This window comes from Centruroides sculpturatus, unplaced genomic scaffold (assembly GCF_000671375.1).
Source record: "Centruroides sculpturatus isolate CEXI.00-Female unplaced genomic scaffold, Cexi_2.0 scaffold1375, whole genome shotgun sequence".
Lineage (NCBI taxonomy): Eukaryota > Metazoa > Arthropoda > Arachnida > Scorpiones > Buthidae > Centruroides > Centruroides sculpturatus.
This window is the reverse complement of record NW_019385647.1, coordinates 36,186-63,327: the sequence shown is the minus strand read 5'-3', so window position 1 is coordinate 63,327 and position 27,142 is coordinate 36,186. Positions and strand designations below refer to the sequence as shown.

Below are 27,142 nucleotides of genomic sequence, written 5' to 3'. Positions count from 1 at the left end.
ATGAATACAAGGTAAATTTTAACCTTTTTCATTCGATTTATTGGCAATACTTTATGCTTGTATAGACTAATAATTGTTTTCTTTAGTTTCTGTTTTGTCTCTTACTACGTGGACAGACAGGACTTGACAACATATTTACAGTACAACGAATTTCTGGAGGAATACGAAGCCAAAATATTTGCTGCACAAGTGGCTTCGGCCATTACGTTTATTCATAACAAAGGTAATTTTTTAAATATATTTATTTATTCATTTCTTCACAAATGCAAATTGTATGACGAATTTGTTTCTGTTTTCGACAGGAAGAATTCACCGGGACATTAGCTCTAGCAACATCATGTTAAATAAAACCAAAGGAGCACAGTTAATCGATTTCGGTCTGTGCACAGTAAGTATTGTATACTGTAATATTCTAAGTTTCCTAGAGGTACACATTACATACGACATTGTCGTTTCTTTCCGTCAGTATGAACGAAATACCAAAGACTATTGCGGGAGTTTGTTCTATCTTTGTCCAAAAATTCTTGACAAGAAACCGTACGGTAAGGTGCTCTATTGGAATTTAATCGAATCATTTCGTTTATTATTATCATTCGTTTCATATGTAATTAATATGTATTACGTTTAGATGCTTACTGCGATTGGTGGGCATTTGGAATCATATTACACCAGATGTTAATTGGACAAACTCCAATGGAAATTTATTTGAAAAAAATTAACAATATTAACAATACGGACCCGACGTCACTTATCGAGATAGCCAAAAGTAAGCCATCGTTATTTTTAATTTGTTAACGATAAAGTGAAACGATGTGATTAATGTAAGCGTGACTTTTCAGTGGCTCAAAATGTTCAGTTGCAGTATGCTATGGGACTGTCGATGAATTGCCGTAGACATGATCGAGGATCTACTACAAAAGGTAAGATTATAATATTTACTGTATTTATATGACACATTCCATTTGCATAATTATTTTTTATTACATCTCGAAGTATTAAACGTTAGTATTTATGTTGTTTAATACAAGAATTTCATAAATTTTATGTAGTTAATAAGAAACGCGTTCATTTAATAACATAAATACATTTGAACACACTTTCTGAATAATTAGGTGAATATTTAAATAACTAATTCAGTTTGTTTAATCAACACTGTTGAATACTGAATTTCAATGTTTGTGATAATCAAATTTTAATGAATAATCAGAAGCTGAATAACTTACTGTAACATGAGTTAACTTTGAAAGTTTACAGATAAAAATATAATTAAAACAGAATCAACCGTTGTAATTAATTTTTATGATTTCTTGTGTTTTCAGGATCCGAACAAACGTCTTCAAGAAGGAGACATCAGAATACACAGATTTTTTTGATGATGTCCCTTGACCCGAATCAGTTCACACTTGACTGATTCAATATATAAATATTCAAAAGAATTGTTTTCAAAATGATATTTATTATATGATTTTGTTAATTATAATTAATTACACTTTAATTGTATGTTTAAATAATTTAATTAATCGTTCGGAATTAAACTTAATTGCGTTCAATCGTTTTTGGTAGTTTGTGTGTTGAATATTGCACTACTGTATAAGCATTCGAATCGTATGGTGGATATTAAAAAGAATCATGTAGGTTTGTATGGCGAATTGTTTGAACAAACGCGAATAAAGACGAGGAGAAAGAATACAAGAATAGTTATATCCTGTATCAATAACACGTCTGTTGAAAAAGAGATATTTAAAAATTAATACACGTTATTCGGTTGTTTATAAATTAAATGGNCCTCTATGACAGAGAGTTTGGAGAGAATATTCTGCTGGCTCTCCATAAGCGAGTTTTTCTGTTCACAGGCAAGCAGAATGTCAATCTTCTTTTCGAACTTGGCAAATTTCATGTCAGTAAGACCATTGTCGAATAAGTCGAATATTCGCTGGACATTAGAGATGATGTAGTCCTAATGCTTGCCTGAGCATAGCTTTCCAGATCCATTGTTACTAAAATATCCCTTAAGTTCATCTAGGATTTCATATGCGGAAAATTTAAGTTCCCCAATGTTGGCCTTGCCAGATGACTCGATGGACGCAAGGATCAACCAAACAAGCGAATGAATTTTTAATACATTTAAGAAAAGACGAATGTTATATGTTTTTTCACACGTTGCCTGGAAGATTTCTAGTTCGTTTTTGAGATGCGTTACAGTATTTGTTTTGCCGTCTAGTATTCTTGATTTGTCTATCTCGGCTGCTTTAATAGCGGCATCGAACTTACAGCCCGATAATTCGGCAGTTCGTTTGGTTTTAATAATCACGTTTATGAAGAAAAACTTCATACTTGCATTCTTTGAACTCGTTTGTATCCTTGCCCAATTTGCATAACCCGGCATAATGCAGTTATTGAAGCTACTGGGCATGGTTGAAAATGAAGACAGCATAAGCACAATTATTCCAGATATTACAGGTTCTGACAAGTAACGAATTTTCCGAGTCCTGTCACAAATAGGCTACATATTGAGAGTGAAACTTGTTGCTTTTACTTGTAAGTTACATAAAGTTAGCTTTCAATCATGCAACAGTGACGAATTTTTCACGAAACAAAACAGACAACTGTATTTAGCCTTACGATGAAAGAGACCTCGTCGGGAAACCTCCTCTTTGTTTTACATTTTTTAATATTTTTGCTGATTTATGACGACAACGCAGACCAAATTTTTGTTTATCATAAATAGAAATCCAGAAAAGAATAGCGTAACATTTCGGGTCAAAGTTCATTTATAATGGAAATTGTGTGTGATATCATCTTTTGAGATTTTATTCCATGTCTCTAAATGTAGTTTATACTTGACAATAAATATCGATTTAGTCTATGAAACGTCAATGACGATCGAAGTGTTTCTATGTACAGAGTAAGTTTTGGTCGTTATATATAATATAAAAATATGAAAGTAATGAGATTAAACACTGCTTTAATTTTTTATTTTTGAAATTATTAATTGCGAAAAGATCATTTCTCAATTAATTTTATTCTAAAGTGTGCGGTTTCGTAATACAAAGTTGTATCAGGGGACGAGACAAAGCGATATCGCACGATTGTGTCGGGCGATGTACAGTACATAGGTCGCTAGCACGTCTTCTCTAGGCTTATAGAATTTAGTTCGTTCTCGAAATCTGATGGTTCTCTTTTGCCGACACTTTGCTATTTTCCATTTATTGCGACGAGGAATTTAAAAATGTAATGAGGGTCTCTTCATATGTGAAATATACGGGCCTATGACTTCGTTTACATTTACAGTAGAGTCAAAGCTTCCTAACTCAATTGTCGCGCTTCCTGACGTAATTGCTCTACAAGGATTGTGACTTCTGTGCCCAACAAATGCGACGATCACTGTTGTCTGTCCGGCACCAAGTCAATTTTATTGCCATACGACAAAGTATTCTCCTGAAAATCTGCTTATCTGTTGAACCAAAGTGTATTAAACTTTGTTTCAACTATGAAATTTTTCAACTTTTAATTTTACATAATTGAATTTTTCTCTCACTGTTTCATTATTCGTTAATAAAAAAGACTGCATGTTAAAGGTTAGTAAAAGGTGGTTTTATTATTCTATTGTTTACAGTTATTTATAACAGTCTTTATAATAACATGTAATTGTTGGAAATAAATACAAATATGGTACAAAAATTATCCTTTAATACGTTTAAGTCGTCAATGAAATATTTAAAATCGCCTATGAACACAATCAAGAAATATAATAGTTATGACGTGAATATCGAGATTGTTCACAAGTATTTAATTTTTACCACCATTTTGATGTCATGACCGTAACACTAGGAATTAAATAAACTTAAACTATCATTCCAATAGCAAAAAAATATGAACGTTTTCTGTTTGGTCTCTTGTAAATTAATGCGCTGTAAATCAATGTTTTCTGGCATTCCATGACAGAGAACATTGATTTACAGCGCACTTATAGGTATTTATTTTTTGTAATAACTCTATTGCATTTCAGATTAAAGATGTGTAAGATTCACCACCTAAAATCAATTTAAATATTATTAATAATATGAATGTCTTAATGCACTTCAGTGTGAATACATCTCATCTTTGCAGGTTGAATATAATTTTTTTTTCTAATTATACATTTCTAATAAGTGCAATAGTAACGTATTCAGTGTAGTAGGAGTCTTAATACTTTAGTGAATTTGATGTTTTGTTATTGCAGATATAAAGAAAATAATAGAATTAACTACAACTATGCTTCCAAGTCTTTGTTTCGGCTGCATATATAGAATATGTAGATTTTTATAGTGTTCTCAAGAATGACTTTCAAATCCACAGAAAAATCAGTATTAAGCATGGATACTATATCTCTAACTTTTTAATCGATTTTGTTACAGTATTCATTTCTGAGAAACCGTCTCTGTAGCATTGAGAGGTGAAATTGAATGTTTCGAAGCAACACATTTCGAATCTACTCCCAACCAGATGTCTCTAATCTGTAGCAACATGTTGAATACGGTATATAATGCATTGTATACCTAAAATTTGTAAAACAACCAACAATTAATTAAATAAACAATCTCATTACTAACTAATAACTGATATTTAATCAGTTACTATATAAAATTTAATGCTTTTATTATTATGTAACTATATATAAATTTGACTAAATTTATCTTGCATTTAAAAAAGAACAGTTTGATTGGTCAATTCCGTGATGTGTAAGCATTGTTACTCTGATATTGGACAGACAAACGAGTTGTTCTCTATGTCATCAATTGGTAAATTTTTTGTTCCGCATGAAATACTAATTACAACAGTAAATAATACAATAATACAATAATACAAATAATACAAGTTTTGACAGTCTGAAATGATAAAACTTCTACCACGTTAAAGTCATTTATATATAAGCATTTAAACTCGAAAGTGATTACCTATGGTGAATAAAAGTTTTAAAGCCGAAAAAATTGCAATATTCGGATCTAAGGCAAAATTTCTCGAACTTGAAATGTTTTTTATGCAATCGTCTTACCTCAACTGCCGTTTCTTTCGAAAACATAAAACAATCTCCACAACTGAATCCAATTTCATTTTCACGAAATTTCTTCATGAAATCCAGCATCTGTAAAATAATTTATTTAAAATGACAAAAAATCAAGCTATTATTTCTAGAAAAAAACCTTTAGTTTTTCTTCTAATCTGAAGTTTCCTGCTCCTAATTTTCGAATTTCTTGAAAAGAATCGTAAGCCTGAAAATAACGAGCAATGTCAGGAAAAGTAGATTTACCGAAGCAAACAGAAAGTAACTTACAGTTGAAGAAACACGAGAAACAACCAGAGAAATAGTAATTGCTCCTGCGATAGAAACTGCAGTTGCCAGACAAACGAAAACATACAAATGCGCAGGGAAACCGGGAAATACTGTGTTGTATAACATAAACGATACAAAAGTAATAATAAAACCGTAAAGAAAGAAAATACACTTGCTCCATTTATCATTAACCTGATTTATAAATTCGCACAATTCGTTGTGTTTCATTTTCAATTGTTGGATAGCATCATAAGAACAAGTAGTTTTAGCTCGCTGCAGATCATTAGACAGGACTTGGAATCTTTTCATTATCATAATTAACGTTAACGTCATTATTGAGAGTATCCATAACAATCTGGTTCCTTCGTACAGAACGCATAAATTCAGGAAAATCGCACAGACGGTTGCTCTAATATAGTTTGCACGTTCCTCGATTTTTTTGTAAATAAGAATACTAATCGTAGCCCAGCTTGCAACCAACATGCCAGGATAACAGATCAAAAGGAATAAACGAATAATTAACTGATAAATGCGCAAATTTTCCTTTTCTGTTTCGTAAGCCGATAGCTCAAGATCGAAAGTCAATTTGTTTTTCCTGCCATTGTACATCGTTACAACACAACTTAGTGTTATGCAGACGACTGCGCCTATGAAAAAAGGCACGTTATTTTTACCAGTTAACGTCAGCATGGGACTACACGCAATTATGTAATTTTTCGTGGCAAAAGGTTGTACGCAAACGATTAAGGAGTGGAAGAAAAAAAGAAAACTAAGAAAAATTGCATAAAAGGATACAAGTTTCGTTTGTCTGACATTTAATTGATGGTGGACGCAACGTTCGAAAATTAAATCACCAAATAATAACGATAAGGATAGGGAAGGATACAGAGTACAGTATAGGCAATCGTCACCCATTTTGAGTACATCTACATCTCTCAAAATCGATAATGAATTATACAATGTTCATGCAATTCCTTTTTAAAATTTATTCTTCATATGCAGCAAACAATATTATAATGAAATATGGCTATACAGCATTAATATCGAATACTTGTGTTATATAATCATAATTCATTAAATTTTACGCATTAAAATGCTTGCCTTATATATTTGCTTGTTACTGCTTTATGCATTATTGCTATAATAAATTTATCATTCACTTATGTTATATATTATTTCTATAATATTTTGTAGGATGATTTAAACATTTTCCATATATTTATTAATGAATTACAAGCTAAATTTTCATACATTTTCTAATTTTTGAACCTAGATGGTATTAACTTACTTAGAAAATTAATTTAAATAAATATAAACAAGCTTATTAAGAAAAGTATGAGAATACACAGAATTGAATATAAAACCATAGAAAAAGTAGTGCAATTTAACAGTAACAAGTAGAGATCGTATCTGTTGCATACCAAATTTCTCCTGACATACCACTTTCGGCATATATGCCACAGGTTTGCTGTCCCAGCTCTAGTTGTTGGTACACAAAAACTTAAAAAGCATTAAGTATTTTTTATTTCTTTTAATTCTTTAAATTTTATTTCTTTAAATTTCGAAAAATTCATTCTTAGTGTACTGTACTGTACGCTCTCATGACGTACCCTAACCGTGTACCAAATTTCAACCTTCAACTCCTAACCGTTTGAGCTCTGAGCTTATAATTATTATTATTTTCAACCCATCTCAATGATGTACAGTAGAGCGTCGATTATCCGAATGTCAATCAACCGAAACGTCGGTTAACCGAAAGCGTTTCAGTTGGATTGTGTCATGCTGAATCGAACGTTTTTGATACTAGATTAACTTCTAAAGTATATTTTTAAAAATATTTTTCAATATATTTATTTTGTTTGTACAAAACAAAAATAATTTTTAACGATACAATAGCCACGATTATTATTATAAAATTTTTCGTTAGGCTTAACATCGAAAAAAATTCGATGCAAAGCGACACGCAACGGAGAAAAATTTAAACATGGGATATATTAATATACTATTATTGGGATATACTAATATTTTATATTAATAATGTATTTTTTCGTACATAATCGGTTATCCGAAAATGTATTTTCCGAACAACTCCATTTCCATATTGATTCGGATAATCGACTCTCTACTGTATACGGATTACTGTATAATAAAACTTTGGTAGCGCCATCTGTTATCAGATTTTGTTACAAAAATGTTTTTACTTTACTAATTATTATAAACTGACAAAAAATTCAATTTTGACGGTGATCATGAGTTTTATAAAATTTGTAAATGCTAATAACGAGTAAACCCTTCATTAAAACCAACTTTACTCGAATTATGACAAGTGACGTATTCTGAAACCGTGTCTTTTATCTGTTTTTCTTTGATAAGTTATGACAACGCAACACTTAAACGATTTGAGTAGAGGGATGCCTTCCGAGAGGTCTTTTTAAGGAAAATAGTTGCTACGACTGTATTTAATTTATAAACAACCGAATAACATGTGCATTTATTGCAGTGGCGTGCCGTCATTGGAAGCGGTTGATGCGCCGCTTCACTTGTATTTTCTAAAAAATAAACACATTAATTTTAATTATACGAAAATAATCGCACAATATTTTTTTATAACCGCATTACGTATCTTATTACAAACTTCTATACTACACGTGAAAAAAAAATAAGATCGCTATTGTATATTTGAATATTAGTGGCGGAGTGGAATCTCTGTATTGTCAAATTCCAAAAAGCCAGATTTATGCATGCGCTTTACAGAGCACCAACCTCACCCAGTTTAGCTGGTGGAAGCCTACGACCTTCGGTTGATGCTACACATATAACGTTTCCAATTCTATACGGAACCGGTTCTGGGCTGTTAGCCGCCCGCCAGCTAGATATTTGGCCGATTACGTGAATAACGAGTAGATTTATAACTTAACCCAGGGGTGGCCAAAGTGGTCGATATCGACCCCTAGGGGTCGATGCAACATCATTGGGGGGGTCGATACGGCTAGGGGGTCGATTAGGGGGTCGATGCGGCCAGGGGGTCGATTGAGGGGTCGATGCGACTAAGGGTTCTCAATTTTTTTTTTTTTTTTGTTTCTTTCTAATACAGAGACCACAACGTTTTTTTTTATTTTCATTTTGCTCATACACATACACTTGTCATAAAATTTACGGTGGGGGTCGATGTGAGGCTTTAAAAAGTGGTTGGGGGTCGACGGTTAAAAAAGTTTGGCGACCCCTGACTTAACCCAACCTATAAGAATTTACTGGTATGTTTTTACGATAGTTCTGTATAGTTGACAGAAGTTTTAAAAAAATCCATTAAAATATTTGATATAGGCCTATTTATTCCGCTCTCCGATTTTATATTACTGACGGATTTCAATGTTAAACCAGTGATATTACGATTTCGTATGTCTCATCTTTAAGGGGATGTAGAAAAAAAAACGTGTACAATTTTTGTACAATGTTAAAAAATTAACTGTTACTTTGACAGTGTCATTTACAGCTAAAGTTAATGAATGAGAGAGATGCCCGAGGTACAGAAAAAGCTCTAGAATTTATTTTCCTTAAATTTACGATTTATGTATCCGTTGTCATAAAAATTTGTCTTCCCACTTTTTTCCCGAGACTACAAATATTCGAGTACAAAGTAACTGGTTTCGACTTATTTCTACTTAAGTAGTTAAATAATTAAGCGATTAGAGAATTGGTGACATAAATAAAACCCTGATGAAAGAGCCGAAATTTTACTTAAACAGAAGCTTAACCGAACCAATCTCTAGTCGAGTACAGTGGGGACTGATTTCTTCGTAATATTAAATGTAATAAAGAGAGAAATTTTTCCAGTTCAATGACAATGTCCGAAAACTTGTAAAATTTGGAAATTTTTGTGGACCGGGTCCTAAAACGAATTAGTTAGAAAACAAACGACGCACAATCTATTGAGTTTAACATACTGTATTTAGATTTTTACAGCTATGGTGAGAAGCGTTTAAAATGTACAGTACAACAACCCTGTCGCGTCCTTTGAGGTATACTAGTGATGCGACAAAAGAGGCATTTGACATTGACCGGTATCGGCACCTCGGGATTTGGCAGCCCGCGTGCATGCACCTACCAGGACCGTCTCTGATTCCATCCATTAGTCACTCGTAGGGAGCTATTTGAATAAGTGNAACACCTGGTCCTAAAACGAATTAGTTAGAAAACAAACGACGGATAATCTATTAAGTTTAACATATTTAGACTTTTACAGCTATGGTGAGAAATGTTTAAAATTTACAAGAACCCTGTCGCGTCTTTTGAGGTATACTAGTGATGCGACAAAAGAGGCATTTGACATTGACCGGTATCGGCACCCTCGGGATTTGGCAGCCCGCGTGCATGCACCTACCAGGACCGTCTCTGATTCCATCCATTAGTCACTCGTAGGGAGCTATTTGAATAAGTGGATTGTTTTAAGATTTAAAAAGTAAAGAAGATTTTATGTTATTTTTATGTATGTTTCTTTACAAAGCTATATTTAATTATAATTTTCTTTAAAAGTATATTAATATAATTGAAGAATATTTTGTACCAGTATGTACTGTACATCCACCACACATTTTATTTCACCAAGTAAGTTTTTATTATTTTATTTTTAATTGTAGCCCTTATATCGTGGCTAGCGATTCGGAATGTAATTGTGATTTTAAAAATGCATTTAGAGAAGTCTACGGTTTTTACTGGCTTATCGAACAAACGATACGAATGGACCCTTGACCATCACTGACGCGCAATTAACTGATTGCCCCTGGAAGTCGGCTTCTTACAGAAACAGCTTTCCTACTATCAAATGTCACGGCACTCCACTGATTTATTGTATTTTTTATATATCTTTTGTATTAGATGTGTTATTGATACAGGATTTAACTATTCTTGTATTCTTTATCCGCGTCTTCGCGCTTGTTCAGACAATTCGCCATACAAACCTACATGATTCTTTTTAATATCCACCACACAATACAAATGCTTATCGTACAATATTCAATTGTGAGAACCGAGGGGGTTAGTTGTCCCCACTTATCGACGGCTCTGTCAGAGGATGGTTTTCGGAGGGATAAATGTGAGTGGGGAGGTCATGAATAAGTCGACAGGTTCCCAAATAAATACACAGGTTAAACAAAAATAAACTACTATAAAATTATACATATCAAATGCAATAGCGAAAAGCTACAAAAAATAGAAATAATTAGAAACCCTATTCTAAGTCGCGACAATGATTCGTCTCTCCAATGAAACGATTACGTTCTATTCTCGAAGTTAAACTTAGAGAGACGAGAGAGACTTCTCTAAGAGGGACTTCTCGGGGAGAGAGAGAGAGCTTACATATAGATTTCTGAAAAATACCTCTAAGTCTGGTATACGACGGGTATACGACGTCGTTGGGACTATCGTGGACCTGGGAGGTGGTCATCTGGTCATCTTGGGATAGAGACGGCTAGTATAACAAGACGGCGACGGACAGAGTGGCGGTATGGGTCTGTTGACTGCTGTTGATGTCCGCAGTTGATGTCCGCCCGGAGGACTGTGTCCAAGTCCTTTTTATACACGTCCCGGAGGGGGACTTATCGGGGAAAATCTGATGCAATCGCATGTAAGTTCGACTTGCGTCAAGGGTTTGTTTACTTTACTTGTCAGGAATCGAACCATACTTTAGATTTATTACTTTTTCTACCCGTTATTGTGACACTTTCTCATCATAAATTTGACAACAGCTGTCAAACTAACTAAATTAATTGCCACAGGTGGCTAAGGTCAGAGTATCTGTGGTGCACTGGGTGATGATTGTTGCCTTTTATGGTCATCTTGATCTGTTTTCTCATCGTTCACATCGAACGGAATAGAAGAGGGGTTTCGGTTCGGTCTACCTTTGTCGGTGACATTTTTGTCACCATCTAAGTTCAGTTGTCTATGTAACAGCTATAACATCCATGTAACAAGTAGAGGTTATTTTTAATTGGTTGATTATCTGTACATCGAAACAAAGGTAAAAATGAATAATCTCCGAGTGTGAGGGGAAAACTTTATATGTCGTCCTAAACGTCTTTGAGAGCCTAGAAAGTCACCTTTCGAAGTGACGCAGTACACTGATGAGTGAAAAGGTCTAACTTCGACCTCCTAAAAAGACGATACTGGAGGAAGAAGGGAAATAATAATAAATAATAAAAAATGTGTTTTAACTTTAAAACTCACAAAAGAACTTACATCCTCACACGAGATACCTAAATAAGGAGGTGGAGAAATTTTCCTCCGCCCCGGCGGCTGACACCCACGCTACGCCACTGAGTACAATATCCAACACACAAACTACCAAAAACGATTGAACGCAATTAAGTTCAATTCCGAACGATTAGTTAAATCATACAACTAACATGTAAATAATTATAATTAACAAAATCATATAATAAATATCATTTTGAAAAACAATTCTTTTCAATATTTATATATTGAATCAGTCAAGTGTGAACTGATTCGGGCTAAAAGACATCATCAAAAAATCTGTATTCAGATGTCTCCTTCTTGAAGACGTTTGTTCGGATCCTGAAAAGACAAGAAATCATAAAAATTAATTACAACAGTTGATACTGTTTTAATTATATTTTTATCTGTAAACTTTCAAAGTCAACTTGTATTACAGTAAGTTATTCAGCTTATGATCACTCATTAAAATTTGATTATCACAAACATTAAAATTCAGTATTCAACAGTTTGATTAAACAAACTGAATTAGTTATTCAAATATTCACCTAATTATTCAGAAAGTGTGTTCAAATGTATTTATGTTGTTAAATGAATGCGTTTCTTATTAACTGCATGAAATACAGTAGAGCGTCGTTTATCCGAAGGTCGGTTATCCGAAATAATTCCAGTCAACAAATTTAAATTTTCGCCAGTGTTGTGGCGCTGCAATCTTTGGCTATTTCTTGGGCTACTCAAATATTTTACTTTTTTGATACTAAATTAACTTCTGAAGTATAATTTTTTATTAATTTTATATTTTTTCAATATATTTATTTTGTTTGTACAAAATTAAAAAATAATTTTTAACGATGCAATAGTCTTCGTTAGGCTTAACATCGACAAAAATTCAACGCGAAGCGACACGCAACGGAGAAAAATTTCAACACGGGATAAATTAATATATTTTTTCGTACATGATTCGTTATCCGAAAAATTGTTATCCGAACAACCCCAGTCCCCAATTGATTTGGATAAAAGACGCTCTACTGTATATGAGATTCTCTTATAAAACAACATAAATACTAACATTTAATACTTCGAGATTTAATCTACATGTATAAAAATGAATGTATGTGTGTGTGTGTGTCTGTCTGTCCTTCATGCATTACCACACCGTTTATCCGATTGCCGTGAAACTTTGGGAAGTTGTTTAATATACTCCTGCGAAGGTTTCTGGCATAGTACGATTGCCATAAAACTTTGGGTAGTTTTTTAATACACTTCAGCATAGTACATTTAACCTACGATAGATGGCGCGCGTTTATACGAGCCATGTGTTCGATCGATTTCAAATTGTGAAGACCATTTCTCCCCTCCAAAAAATATCTCTATATATGCATTTGTTAACTGTTATTTATGATATTTGTAATAATTTTTGTTCAATCACTTTATTTCAACAATTTTTTTTTTTTTGCTAATTATGTATTCGCTCGAACTTTGTTAAAATTTTAACTGTATCCCGAGCAACAACCGAAGTTTTAAGAGGAAATTTGCCTATTTTACCGATCTAGGTATCCCCCTTTTCCAAATTTTAATATCGACTCAAAATAATTTAAAAAGACAAATTACAATAAAACGGTTTATTATCCAACTATCAGAAATTTCACAACACNTTAATTTTTTTCACATAAATATCCATTGGAGTCTGTCCAATTAACATTTGGTGTAATATGATTCCAAACGCCCACCAATCGCAGTAAGCATCTAAACGTAATACATATTAATTACAAGAGTTAAACGAAATGATTCGATTAAATTCGAATAGAGCACCTTACCGTATAGTTTTTTCTTAAGAATTTCTGGACAAAGATAGAACAAACTCCCGCAATAGTCTTAGGGATTTCGTTCATACTGACTGAAAGAAACGACAATGTCGCATGAAATGCGTACCTCTGCGAAACTTAGGATATTACAGTATACAATACTTACTGTGCACAAATCGAAATCGATTAACTGTACTTCTTTGGTTTTATCTAACATGATGTTGCTGGAGCTAATGTCCCTATGAATTATTCTTGTCGAAGACAGAAACAAATTCGTCATACAATTTGCATTTGTGAAGAAATAAATAAAGAAATATATTTAGAAAAGCACATTTGTTATGAATAAACGTGATGGCCGAAGCCACTTGAGCAGCAAATATTTTCGCTTTGGCTTCCTTCAGAAATTCGTTGTATTGTAAGTAAGTTGTCAAGTCCAGTCCGTCCACGTAGTCGGAGACACTAACAGAAACTAAAGAAAAGAATTATTAGTCCATAAAGCCTAAAATATTCTCAATAAATCAAATCAGAACGGTTAAAATTTACCTTGTATTCATTTTGAAATAACTTATTAACGTCACAATATGAGGATGGCTCGATGCGGACGTCCATGCAGTTTTTTCTTTCTTTATTATGCGCCTCTATAAATAAAGACATTTTCTTAATATATTCCTACACTAAACTAAGAATATTCTGTAGATATTTCTATTTAATGTTTGTAGAACATCGCTTAGTGCATCATCAGTAATTAAATAAATTTTGATAAACGTGTAATATCATAAATGATGTGTGAATTAATGATTTTTGAAGTAGAGAATAATTTAATAAACATGTTCTGTTTTTTCACGCCGTATTACAATCGAAAACAAAGCTTAAAGCATACCTGTGAGAGACAAAAGCGCTCCATCTTGACTGCTTTCAAAGCCAGTTTTTCATCTGAATTTTTACATCGAGCCAAAAAAACTGCCGAAATTGCCCTTTCCTATTTCTGTAATCTCGTAATTGCCATTAAGAATGTGTTCATTATATTTTGACGAATTTGGTCGAATTTGAGAACGTGTCGGATTATTTTCCAATTCGCAGTTCTAAAATCGCAGAAACTTTTAATTATAAACTTCTTTAATTAAAGGATTGTATAAAGAACGAGAACTTACCTGTGAATCGGAAATCTCGCCCGACATACGACAACAACAACACAATTTATAGAATGCGTTTCTGCAGAATTCTATAAATTTTCGTCTCTTTGAATACTCGTCTGGGAACTGTGAATCTTCTCTATTTGAATGAAGACACTTTGTTCCAAGACAATTTTCGTCCAACTAAGAAAAATCAATAATAAAAGTGTGAACCGCCAGGGAGGTCGGAACCGTCGACTCTCCCTTTTCGGTTACAGGTCGTTAAACTTGATCACTTGTCAAGATGGCTAAATTTCGAATGCGGTCTCGAATGGTCGGGATTCTTTTTGTCAGGTCGAGTGGAGGAGGTGAGAGGGGTCGTCGACGAGGCGTAGGCGATATACGAGTAAATGACACCATTTAACAACGGAAACAACGATTTATTAGATTAACGAAAATTAACGATTACAAAATCTGACATCTTGAGAAATGAATTTAGTTCGCTAGCTCCAACCTCCGGAGAGAGAGTTTACATTATCTGTTCCATACCTTTAGTAGATTTAAACGGAGACGTTAGGTTTATGCCTTTATTCTTCCGATCGACGCACAAAGTTAAAATTATTCGAGACTTAATCCTTTCTGACCAGCCGTAGATGAGAAACTACCCCGAGGCTGGGGAAAGTAGTCATGTGATCCCCTATTGTGAGAGGTAGATTCGGTCTTGCAGGTATGGAGATTAAAGTTGTTTTTGGGACCAAAACAAAATGACGAATTCGGACTTTAACTATAAACTTTTTGTCTTGCAGCAGAGGAATATCATTGTTCGAGGGTTGAATGTTTATATTAAAGAGGAAAGTTATAAGTTTCTATCGATATTTGATTTTTTTTTCCGACAATCTTATTTTAACGAGGAGGCGACAAATTTATTTCAAATACGCTTGCAACGTTATCGGAAAAAAGTATTTAAAACTTCTTTAGAAAAATAAAGACTAACTCAATCTTAGTCATAAATAACGCTGATTTTCCTAGAGAAAGAGTTAATATCTTACCTTTGTAGGACAATCTGTAACTTGCTGACCACGTGGCTCAGCATCATCATCTCTCCTATAAAAAAATTCGATTATATCGTAGTTAATGTAGGAATAGTTATTGAGATAGAGAAATAGAAATGACAATAATCCAGCGTTCGTAACCGTCGTAACCGTCTTGATACAATGATAATATTCTTGCCTTCGTAACGTCTTTTGTCCTTTCTCACTTTCGCGTCGTCACCAACTGTCGTCTTTTTAACTTCTCCCCTTACTTGACTTTTTCCCTCTTTCTCACTTCTCCCCTTACTTGACTCTCTCCCTCGTTCTCCTAGTCTCCCCCGCAAACCGTCGTAAATTTATTGTTTTAACGGTTTAGGAATGTTACTCGTCTAAACCCCACATTCGGCCATCCTGACAGCTGACATCGTCCCCGATGCCCTCGTCTGACCGGTCGAATACTTCGTTAGTTGAACCGTCCCACGGTTTCATGTTGTCCACTTGCAGTTTTTTAATTAATTTAATGTTCGATGCGCCGCTCCGCGACGAAAGCAAGCTTAAGCAATGGCGTCGTCGAACGATGCACACTCGGAAGTAATCCTACAATTTTTTTTGTTTATAGCATAGTTTATATGGATTATTCCCAAAAAATTATACGTGTTTTGAAAATGTTGAGTCAAATTAGTCTAGAATCGGTTAATTTTATGGAAGAAAACATTTCAAACAGCCGTAGCCGCTAAACTGCACATGTGCCGAGCTGTGATTGGCTCAGGTATTTAAGTGACTCATACAACACGGAATTCATATAACACAAAACGTATCTAGCGTGTTATAGGGGGTCGACTGTATATAAAATATATTCGATACTTAAATGCCATTTTTAAAATACATTAGAGATTTACAGAATGCTCTATCTTACAACTTATCTAAATATATAAAATTAGTTGTCCTGACTGACTGACTGACTAAATGACTTAGTCACTGACTGACTGAGTCACTGATTCATTATCGCCCGGAGCAAACCGCTGAACCTAACGACATGAACTTTGATACACACTTAGGGTATGTCATGGAAACGCACACTAAAAAAGAATTTTTCGAAATTTCCCCTGGGAAAACTTTAGATGCGATTTTTTATTTGCGTATTATTGATTGCGTACTATTTTAGATGCGATTTTTTGTTTTCAACAACGTTTAGTCTTCGTTAAGTACTCAAGTGTATTAAATTGATAACATTTCAGACATTGTTATAAATATTTTTATATATTCCTTTTTTTAAAGCAAATGTTCGAACCGTTTTAAATTTGATATTGTTATTGCATGCGGTAGGTGTTATATAACAATTACTATGGCTGTTGAAATACTGAATATAAATGGGGTTTGCTTGCAAAACCTCCGNACAAGCACTCCAATAAATAAATAGAATTGAAACGACACTTTGAAATGTTTTCTCGATGAAAATGAATAATAATAATAAGTTTCAATAAAAATGATAAAATGTAAATTGAAATTTATCTTAAAACGAGTTTGCTAGAATTTCGTTTCTTCTGAGATCGCAGCAATGCGCGACGGGTAAGCTAGTAAAAAATAATTATGCAAGTAGAATGTGTCATATAAATACAGTAAATATCATAATCTTACCTTTTGTAGTAGATCCTCGATGATGTCTACGGCATTCATCGACAGTCGCATAGCATACTGCAACTGAACATTTTGAGCCACTGAAAAGTCACGCTTACATTAATTACATCGTTTTACTTTATTGTTAACAAATTAAAAATAACATTACTTACTTTTGGCTATCTCGATAAGTGACATCGGGTCCATATTGTTAATATTGTTAATTTTTTTCAAATAAATATCCATTAGAGTTTGTCCAATTAACATCTGCTGTAATATAATTCCAAATGCCCACCAATCGCAGTAAGCATCTAAACGTAATACATATTAATTACAAGAGTTAAACGAAATGATTCGATTAAATTCGAATAGAGCACCTTACCGTATAGTTTTTTCTTAAGAATTTCTGGACAAAGATAGAACAAACTCCAGCAATAGTCTTAGGGATTTCGTTCATACTGACTGAAAGAAACGACAATGTCGCATGAAATGAGTACCTCTGCGAAACTTAGGATATTACAGTATACAATACTTACTGTGCACAAATCGAAATCGATTAACTGTACTTCTTTGGTTTTATCTAACATGATGTTGCTGGAGCTAATGTCCCTATGAATTATTCTTGTCGAAGACAGAAACAAATTCGTCATACAATTTGCATTTGTGAAGAAATAAATAAAGAAATATATTTAGAAAAGCACATTTGTTATGAATAAACGTAATGGTCGAAGCCACTTGAGCAGCAAATATTTTGGCTTTTGCTTCCTTCAGAAATTCGTTGTACTGTAAGTTGTCAAGTCCAGTCCGTCCACGTAGTCGGAGACGAAGCAGAAACTGAACAAAAGAGTTATTAGTCCATACAAGCCTAAAGTATTTTTAATAAATCGAATGAAAAAGGTTAAACTTTACTTTGTATTCATTTTGAAATAGCTTATTAACGTCACAATATGAGGATGGCTCGATGCGGACGTCCATGTAGTTTTCTCTTTGTTTATCTCGCGCCTCTATAAATAAAGACATTTTCTTAATATGCACTAAACTAAGAATATTCTGTAGATATTTCTGATTAATGTTTATAGAACATTGCTTAGTGCATCATCAATAATTAAATAAATTTTGATAAACGTGTAATATCATAAATGATGTGTGAATTAATGATTTTTGAAGTAGAGAATAATTTAATAAACATGTTCTGTTTTTTCACGCCGTATTACAATCGAAAACAAAGCTTAAAGCATACCTGTGAGAGACAAAAGCGCTCCATCTTGACTGCTTTCAAAGCCAGTTTTTCATCTGAATTTTTACATCGAGCCAAAAAAACTGCCGAAATTGCCCTTTCCTATTTCTGTAATCTCGTAATTGCCATTAAGAATGTGTTCATTATATTTTGACGAATTTGGTCGAATTTGAGAACGTGTCGGATTATTTTCCAATTCGCAGTTCTAAAATCGCAGAAACTTTTAATTATAAACTTCTTTAATTAAAGGATTGTATAAAGAACGAGAACTTACCTGTGAATCGGAAATCTCGCCCGACATACGACAACAACAACACAATTTATAGAATGCGTTTCTGCAGAATTCTATAAATTTTCGTCTCTTTGAATACTCGTCTGGGAACTGTGAATCTTCTCTATTTGAATGAAGACACTTTGTTCCAAGACAATTTTCGTCCAACTAAGAAAAATCAATAATAAAAGTGTGAACCGCCAGGGAGGTCGGAACCGTCGACTCTCCCTTTTCGGTTACAGGTCGTTAAACTTGATCACTTGTCAAGATGGCTAAATTTCGAATGCGGTCTCGAATGGTCGGGATTCTTTTTGTCAGGTCGAGTGGAGGAGGTGAGAGGGGTCGTCGACGAGGCGTAGGCGATATACGAGTAAATGACACCATTTAACAACGGAAACAACGATTTATTAGATTAACGAAAATTAACGATTACAAAATCTGACATCTTGAGAAATGAATTTAGTTCGCTAGCTCCAACCTCCGGAGAGAGAGTTTACATTATCTGTTCCATACCTTTAGTAGATTTAAACGGAGACGTTAGGTTTATGCCTTTATTCTTCCGATCGACGCACAAAGTTAAAATTATTCGAGACTTAATCCTTTCTGACCAGCCGTAGATGAGAAACTACCCCGAGGCTGGGGAAAGTAGTCATGTGATCCCCTATTGTGAGAGGTAGATTCGGTCTTGCAGGTATGGAGATTAAAGTTGTTTTTGGGACCAAAACAAAATGACGAATTCGGACTTTAACTATAAACTTTTTGTCTTGCAGCAGAGGAATATCATTGTTCGAGGGTTGAATGTTTATATTAAAGAGGAAAGTTATAAGTTTCTATCGATATTTGATTTTTTTTTCCGACAATCTTATTTTAACGAGGAGGCGACAAATTTATTTCAAATACGCTTGCAACGTTATCGGAAAAAAGTATTTAAAACTTCTTTAGAAAAATAAAGACTAACTCAATCTTAGTCATAAATAACGCTGATTTTCCTAGAGAAAGAGTTAATATCTTACCTTTGTAGGACAATCTGTAACTTGCTGACCACGTGGCTCAGCATCATCATCTCTCCTATAAAAAAATTCGATTATATCGTAGTTAATGTAGGAATAGTTATTGAGATAGAGAAATAGAAATGACAATAATCCAGCGTTCGTAACCGTCGTAACCGTCTTGATACAATGATAATATTCTTGCCTTCGTAACGTCTTTTGTCCTTTCTCACTTTCGCGTCGTCACCAACTGTCGTCTTTTTAACTTCTCCCCTTACTTGACTTTTTCCCTCTTTCTCACTTCTCCCCTTACTTGACTCTCTCCCTCGTTCTCCTAGTCTCCCCCGCAAACCGTCGTAAATTTATTGTTTTAACGGTTTAGGAATGTTACTCGTCTAAACCCCACATTCGGCCATCCTGACAGCTGACATCGTCCCCGATGCCCTCGTCTGACCGGTCGAATACTTCGTTAGTTGAACCGTCCCACGGTTTCATGTTGTCCACTTGCAGTTTTTTAATTAATTTAATGTTCGATGCGCCGCTCCGCGACGAAAGCAAGCTTAAGCAATGGCGTCGTCGAACGATGCACACTCGGAAGTAATCCTACAATTTTTTTTGTTTATAGCATAGTTTATATGGATTATTCCCAAAAAATTATACGTGTTTTGAAAATGTTGAGTCAAATTAGTCTAGAATCGGTTAATTTTATGGAAGAAAACATTTCAAACAGCCGTAGCCGCTAAACTGCACATGTGCCGAGCTGTGATTGGCTCAGGTATTTAAGTGACTCATACAACACGGAATTCATATAACACAAAACGTATCTAGCGTGTTATAGGGGGTCGACTGTATATAAAATATATTCGATACTTAAATGCCATTTTTAAAATACATTAGAGATTTACAGAATGCTCTATCTTACAACTTATCTAAATATATAAAATTAGTTGTCCTGACTGACTGACTGACTAAATGACTTAGTCACTGACTGACTGAGTCACTGATTCATTATCGCCCGGAGCAAACCGCTGAACCTAACGACATGAACTTTGATACACACTTAGGGTATGTCATGGAAACGCACACTAAAAAAGAATTTTTCGAAATTTCCCCTGGGAAAACTTTAGATGCGATTTTTTATTTGCGTATTATTGATTGCGTACTATTTTAGATGCGATTTTTTGTTTTCAACAACGTTTAGTCTTCGTTAAGTACTCAAGTGTATTAAATTGATAACATTTCAGACATTGTTATAAATATTTTTATATATTCCTTTTTTTAAAGCAAATGTTCGAACCGTTTTAAATTTGATATTGTTATTGCATGCGGTAGGTGTTATATAACAATTACTATGGCTGTTGAAATACTGAATATAAATGGGGTTTGCTTGCAAAACCTCCGTGGGCGAAGTCGCGGGTAACAGCTAGTTTACAATACAATTACTATAAAAATGTTTTTTTTTTTTTTTTTATTTCACGACTTTCTAAGTTATTATAAGTGCAAAGCGATTCTTTATTATTGTTTAATCGTAACGATTAAAGTGTCCCTCATCCTCTGTATCACTCACTCCAATTTCATTAACAACGGATAAATTCATTTCTTCACGGCTATGATGCTTATTCGCGCTTCTGAAGAGACAACCGAACTACTTCCGGAGATATCGGTTCCTATAGAGAACTTGTACATATTTTTGAGTGGAGCCATCCAAGTGTAATGTCTTTTAACACAAGCTGAAGATACAGAAAAATAAAAGCGTCTATTATAAATGTCTAACTTTATTAATTCTCAGAAATTAAACTTTTCGTTTTAATGGCAACGAAAGACAAATGGACATTTAAAACAATGATAAGACTCATTTTAATACGCAAATGAAATTTCATATATTTAATCAAGTGATTTCATATAAAAAGTAATTTCATCACAATGACTTACAACAATTCTTAACAATAAACTGCAGTTAACAATATTCTGTTGTTGCGATTGCGAAGCGAAAATCATACGCTGCCTAAAGAAGGTTTTCTTGCGAATGCGAAGTAATAAGGAGAAGAAGAAAGGGTAAATTTCTTCATTAATTACATTTATAATTGAGATTTATTTAATATTACTTACGATATAATCGAATATCCTTACAGGAGAGATGATGATGCTGAGCCAAATGGTCAGCAAGTTACAGTTTGTCCTACAAAGGTAAGATATTACTCTTTCTCTACGAAAATCAGCGTTATTTATGACTAAGATTGAGTAAGTCTTTACTTTTCTAAAGAAGTTTTAAATACTTTTTTCGTAAACGTTGTATGCGTAAACGACTTTTATTATTGATTTTTGTTAGTTGGACGAAAATTGTCTTGGAACAAAGTGTCTCCATTCAAATGGAGAGGATACCAGTTCACAGTTCCCAGACGAGTATTCAAAAAGAAGAAAATTTATAGAATTCTGCAGAAATGCATTCTATAAATTCTGTTGTTGTATGTCGGGCGAGATTTCCGATTCACAGGTAAGTTCTCGTTCTTTATACAATCCTTTAATTAAAGAAGTTTCTAATTAAAAGATTCTGCAATTTTAGAAATGCGAATTGAAAAATAATCCGGCACGTTCTCAAATTCGACCAAATTCGTCAAAATATAATGAACACATTCTTAATGGCAATTACGAGATTACAGAAATAGGAAAGGGCAATTTCGGTAGTTTTTTTGGCTCGGTGTAAAAATTCGGATGAAAAACTGGCTTTGAAAGCCGTCAAGATGGAGCGCTTTTGTCTCTCACAGGTATGCTTTAAGCTTTGTTTTCGATTGTAATACGGCGTGAAAAAACAGAACATGTTTATTAAATTATTCTTGACTTCACAAAACATCAATTCACACATTATTTATGTTATTACACGTTTATCAAAATTTATTTAATTACTGATGATGCACTAAGCGATGTTCTACAAACATTAAATAGAAATATCTACAGAATATTCTTAGTTTAGTGTAGGAATATATTAAGAAAATGTCTTTATTTATAGAGGCGCATAATAAAGAAAGAAAAAACTGCATGGACGTCCGCATCGAGCCATCCTCATATTGTGACGTTAATAAGTTATTTCAAAATGAATACAAGGTAAATTTTAACCGTTCTGATTTGATTTATTGAGAATATTTTAGGCTTTATGGACTAATAATTCTTTTCTTTAGTTTCTGTTAGTGTCTCCGACTACGTGGACGGACTGGACTTGACAACTTACTTACAATACAACGAATTTCTGAAGGAAGCCAAAGCGAAAATATTTGCTGCTCAAGTGGCTTCGGCCATCACGTTTATTCATAACAAATGTGCTTTTCTAAATATATTTCTTTATTTATTTCTTCACAAATGCAAATTGTATGACGAATTTGTTTCTGTCTTCGACAAGAATAATTCATAGGGACATTAGCTCCAGCAACATCATGTTAGATAAAACCAAAGAAGTACAGTTAATCGATTTCGATTTGTGCACAGTAAGTATTGTATACTGTAATATCCTAAGTTTCGCAGAGGTACGCATTTCATGCGACATTGTCGTTTCTTTCAGTCAGTATGAACGAAATCCCTAAGACTATTGCGGGAGTTTGTTCTATCTTTGTCCAGAAATTCTTAAGAAAAAACTATACGGTAAGTTGCTCTATTCGAATTTAATCGAATCATTTCGTTTAATTCTTATAATTAATATGTATTACGTTTAGATGCTTACTGCGATTGGTGGACATTTGGAATCATATTACACCAGATGTTAATTGGACAAACTCTAATGGATATTTATTTGAAAACAATTAACATTATTAACAATATGGTCCCGACGTCACTTATCGAGATAGCCAAAAGTAAACAATTGTTATTTTTAATTTGTTAACAATAAAGTAAAACGATGTGATTAATGTAAGCGTGACTTTTCAGTGGCTCAAAATGTTCAGTTGCAGTATGCTATGCGACTGTCGATGAATGCCGTAGACATGATCGAGAATTTACTACAAAAAGTAAGATTATAATATTTACTGTAGTTATATGACACATTCCATTTGCATAATTATATTTCGTTATATCTCGATGTATTTATGTTGTTTGATACAAGAATTTCATAAATTTTATGTAGTTAATAAGAAACGCGTTTATTTAATAACGTAAATACATTTGAACACACTTTCTGAATAATTAGGTGAATATTTGAATAACTAATTCAGTTTGTTTAATCAACACTGTTGAATACTCAATTTCAATGTTTGTGATAATCAAATTTTAATGAGTGATCAGAAGCTGAATAACTTACTGTAATACGAGTTGACTTTGAAAGTTTAAAGATAAAAATATAATTAAAACAGAATCAACCGTTGTAATTAATTTTTATAATTTCTTGTGTTTTCAGGATCCGAACAAACGTCTTCAAGAAGGAGACATCCGAATACACAGATTTTTTGATGATGTCTTTTAGCCCGAATCAGTTCACACTTGACTGATTCAATATATAAGTATTTAAAAGATATGTTTTTTAAAATAATATTTATTGTATGATTTTGTTAATTATAATTAATTACACTTTAATTGTACGTTTAAATGATTTAATTAATCGTTCCGAATTAAACTTAATTGCGTTCAATTGTTTTTGATATTGTGTGTGTTGAATATTGTACGATAAGCATTCGTATTGTCTGGTGGATATTAAGGTCTAGAAAGATAAAATTTTCAGCTTTTCTCGTTATCAGTGAGGTTCTGGAGAAACTTCCGGATCTATAAGTGAAAGTTTGTGGTGTTTTCCCATAGTGTTATTTTAGTTCTATGGCTTAATTTTATGCTTATAAAAATAAAATCGCATGGAACCAAATGAGTTTCATTGAATCTGTTCGCCAAAATAACAAAATGTAAATTTATGCCAGTTAAAACTTTTTATAACGATTTTTCTAAATGGTGTTTAGTAATACAGTAGAGCCTCGATTATCCGACCCCCTATCAACCGACCCCTCGGTTAACCGACCGTCCTAGTCGGCAAATTTCAAATGTCCGCTACAATATTTGATGTGGCGCTACAATATTTGGCTATGTCTTCGTTACTTTAATATTATTTTTACGTGTTTTAGCTGGCAACAGTGGATCGACCATGAAAGGGAGCCAGTATTTAAACGAGGCCTATTTTTCTAATTTTTAACGATACAATAGCGATGATTATTATTTTTAAAAATTTTTGTTAGGCTTAACATCGATGAAAATTTAGCGCAAAGTAGGTTAATAGCGATATACTAATATACTAATATACTAATTACATGGGATATAATAATATACTACACTAATAATGGATTTTTTCATATTTTTCGGTTATCCGCCCTTTCAATTATCCGACCAACCCCAGTCCCCAATTAGGTCGGATAATCGAGGCTCTACTGTATGATAATATATTTTGATATAAACATAGATGTTAGAAACAATAATGTAACGAAACGATGACGCCCATTGTTTCGTTACATTATTGTTTCTAACATCAAAGTTTACGGCGATTTCCTCTACAGCGATTTTCCTGAATTGTACGATAATAGGCCTACATTGAGACATTGAGATAAAGAGGTAAGAGAGCTATCCGTTTTTTGTTGCTACGGACTTTGCTCTGTGGGAAGTAGAAGGAAGGAGAAAGCATGAGATCGAAGTGTGAAAAGAAAGGGAGAGAGAATAGTGTTAAGAGAAGGCATGGGAGGCACCATGGGTGCCTGCATTGCTTTCGTTACAATGATATTACAGATTACATGAGAAAATACATAGCTAAGTTTGATACAAACAAGGTTACAAATGAGTATTTACAGATTCAGATAATAACAATTGGTTACATTATTGTTACGAGCTATGGGGCTCGGGATATAAATTCAGAACACAGTTTGCCAAAACTGACACTTTTACTTAGATACACTAAAAAAACAAAAACGTTATATAACTCGTCAAAAGAAAAACACAAATCTTCTCGAACATCCTAATTTTTCGAACTGTTCTTTTTTTCCTTTTCTTTTCAAAAACATTCTTTTTAGTTTCGCCACTCTCCGCATCATGGTGCTAGTCTTTTCTTAGAGCCGGCGCGACACTGCCCTCCTCTTAAGGCATGCTCGTCCCGAGCATCATTACACCCATAGTACCGCGCCAAACGATCCACATGAACAATCTTGGGTGCAGTTCTCGACCTCTTCTGTATTCGGTAGGTGACATCGTTGATTCTAGTCACGACACGATATGGCCCGTCCCACCTCGGCTGTAATTTAGGGGACTTTCCCTTGCTGCGCACAGGATTATGTAACCACACTAAGGAACCCTCTTCGAAGCCTTGATTGTTCGCCTTCCGGTCATATCGGGTCTTCATCCTTTCAGACATTTGTTGGCTGGTCTGTCGGATGTGGTCATATACGTCATTCATCTTATGACGTAAATCGTCCGCATAGTCAGTCATGCTACGTGGACTATCAGGCGGGGTACCAGTAATTAAATCTGCGGGCAATCGTAGTTCTCTTCCAAAGTTTGCAAAGGCTGGCGTCACAGACGTACTTTCATGGACCGCGCTTCGGTATGCCAACAAAAATGGTTGAATGTGTTTGTCCCAGTCTCGTTGCTGAGTCTCTATGACTTTTGCCAGGTACCTTTCCAACGTCTGATTAAATCGTTCCACCATCCCNCTTTAACGCAGCATGGTCTGTACGCAAGCGGAATCTTCGTCCAAGCAAGTAGTTGCTAAAATGTTGCAAGGTTTTAACTACGGCAAGTAATTCCCTTCTTGTCACGCAGTAATTTCTTTCCGGTTTGGATAAGACTTTGCTGAAGTAGGCTATAACCGATTCTTGATCTACTTTTCGTTGAGACAAAACTCCGCCGATCCCCGTGTTACTCGCATCTGTGTCAACTACAAAGTCATTTCCAGTGTCAGGGTAGCCCAAAATTGGCGTGTTGCACAGACGCTCCTTTAATTCCTGGAATGCAATATCACAACCCTCGTCACAGCAGAATCGTGCCTTCTCTTCAGTAAGTTTATGCAGTGGTTTGGCAATATCAGCAAAATCCTTCACAAACCGACGATAGTAGGAGCATAAGCCCAAGAAAGCTCTAACTCCTGTTTTGTCATTTGGAACTGGCCAATCTTTTACGTCGACGATTTTATCCGGGTCTGTCTGCACCCCCTTTTCCGAGACAACATGTCCCAAGAATTTAGCTTGCCGTCTAAAGAAAGCGCATTTTTTCGGGCTCAATTTGAGATTAGCTCCTCGTATTTTCAATAACACTCGTTCTAGGTTTCGAAGATTATCCTTAAATGTGCGGCCCACGATAATTATATCATCCAAATAGACAAGACAGGCATCCCCACTCAATCCAGTGAGTACTAGCTCCATAAGTCTTTCGAAAGTAGCAGGGGCATTGCACAGCCCAAAGGGCATGACCTTGAATTGCCACAGACCCTTTCCTGTGGAAAATGCAGTCTTCTCTTTGTCTCTAGTGTCTATTTCCACCTGCCAGTAGCCACTTTTTAGGTCCAGGGTAGTGAACCACTTCATTCCTGTCAG

The 27,142-nt window shown here is 34.2% G+C and overlaps 1 protein-coding gene and 1 long non-coding RNA gene across 2 annotated transcripts; one reads left to right on the top strand and one right to left on the bottom strand.

Moving 5' to 3' along the window:
• On the top strand, nucleotides 1–24,050 carry LOC111640866 (RAC serine/threonine-protein kinase-like). The gene is made up of 7 exons (XM_023386941.1): nucleotides 1–11; nucleotides 66–223; nucleotides 303–388; nucleotides 467–542; nucleotides 629–766; nucleotides 840–920; nucleotides 23,986–24,050. Exons 1-7 carry the CDS (start codon nucleotides 1–3, stop codon nucleotides 24,036–24,038), a joined length of 603 nt encoding a protein of 200 aa, XP_023242709.1. The 3' UTR covers nucleotides 24,039–24,050.
• On the bottom strand, nucleotides 11,833–17,356 carry LOC111640863. Its single transcript, XR_002759326.1, has 3 exons — nucleotides 17,281–17,356; nucleotides 17,129–17,208; nucleotides 11,833–11,884 (listed from the first exon to the last, which is right to left on the bottom strand). It is a non-coding gene; the product is annotated as an uncharacterized LOC111640863 (long non-coding RNA).
• Nucleotides 24,051–27,142: the final 3,092 nt, after the last annotated feature.

Bases quoted from the DNA above. Each gene is read 5' to 3' on its own strand.
- LOC111640866 (XM_023386941.1), top strand. The intron at 543-628 runs GTAAGGTGCTCT...TATTACGTTTAG, and splicing joins TCTTGACAAGAAACCGTACG to ATGCTTACTGCGATTGGTGG. The intron at 921-23,985 runs GTAAGATTATAA...TTGTGTTTTCAG, and splicing joins TCGAGGATCTACTACAAAAG to GATCCGAACAAACGTCTTCA.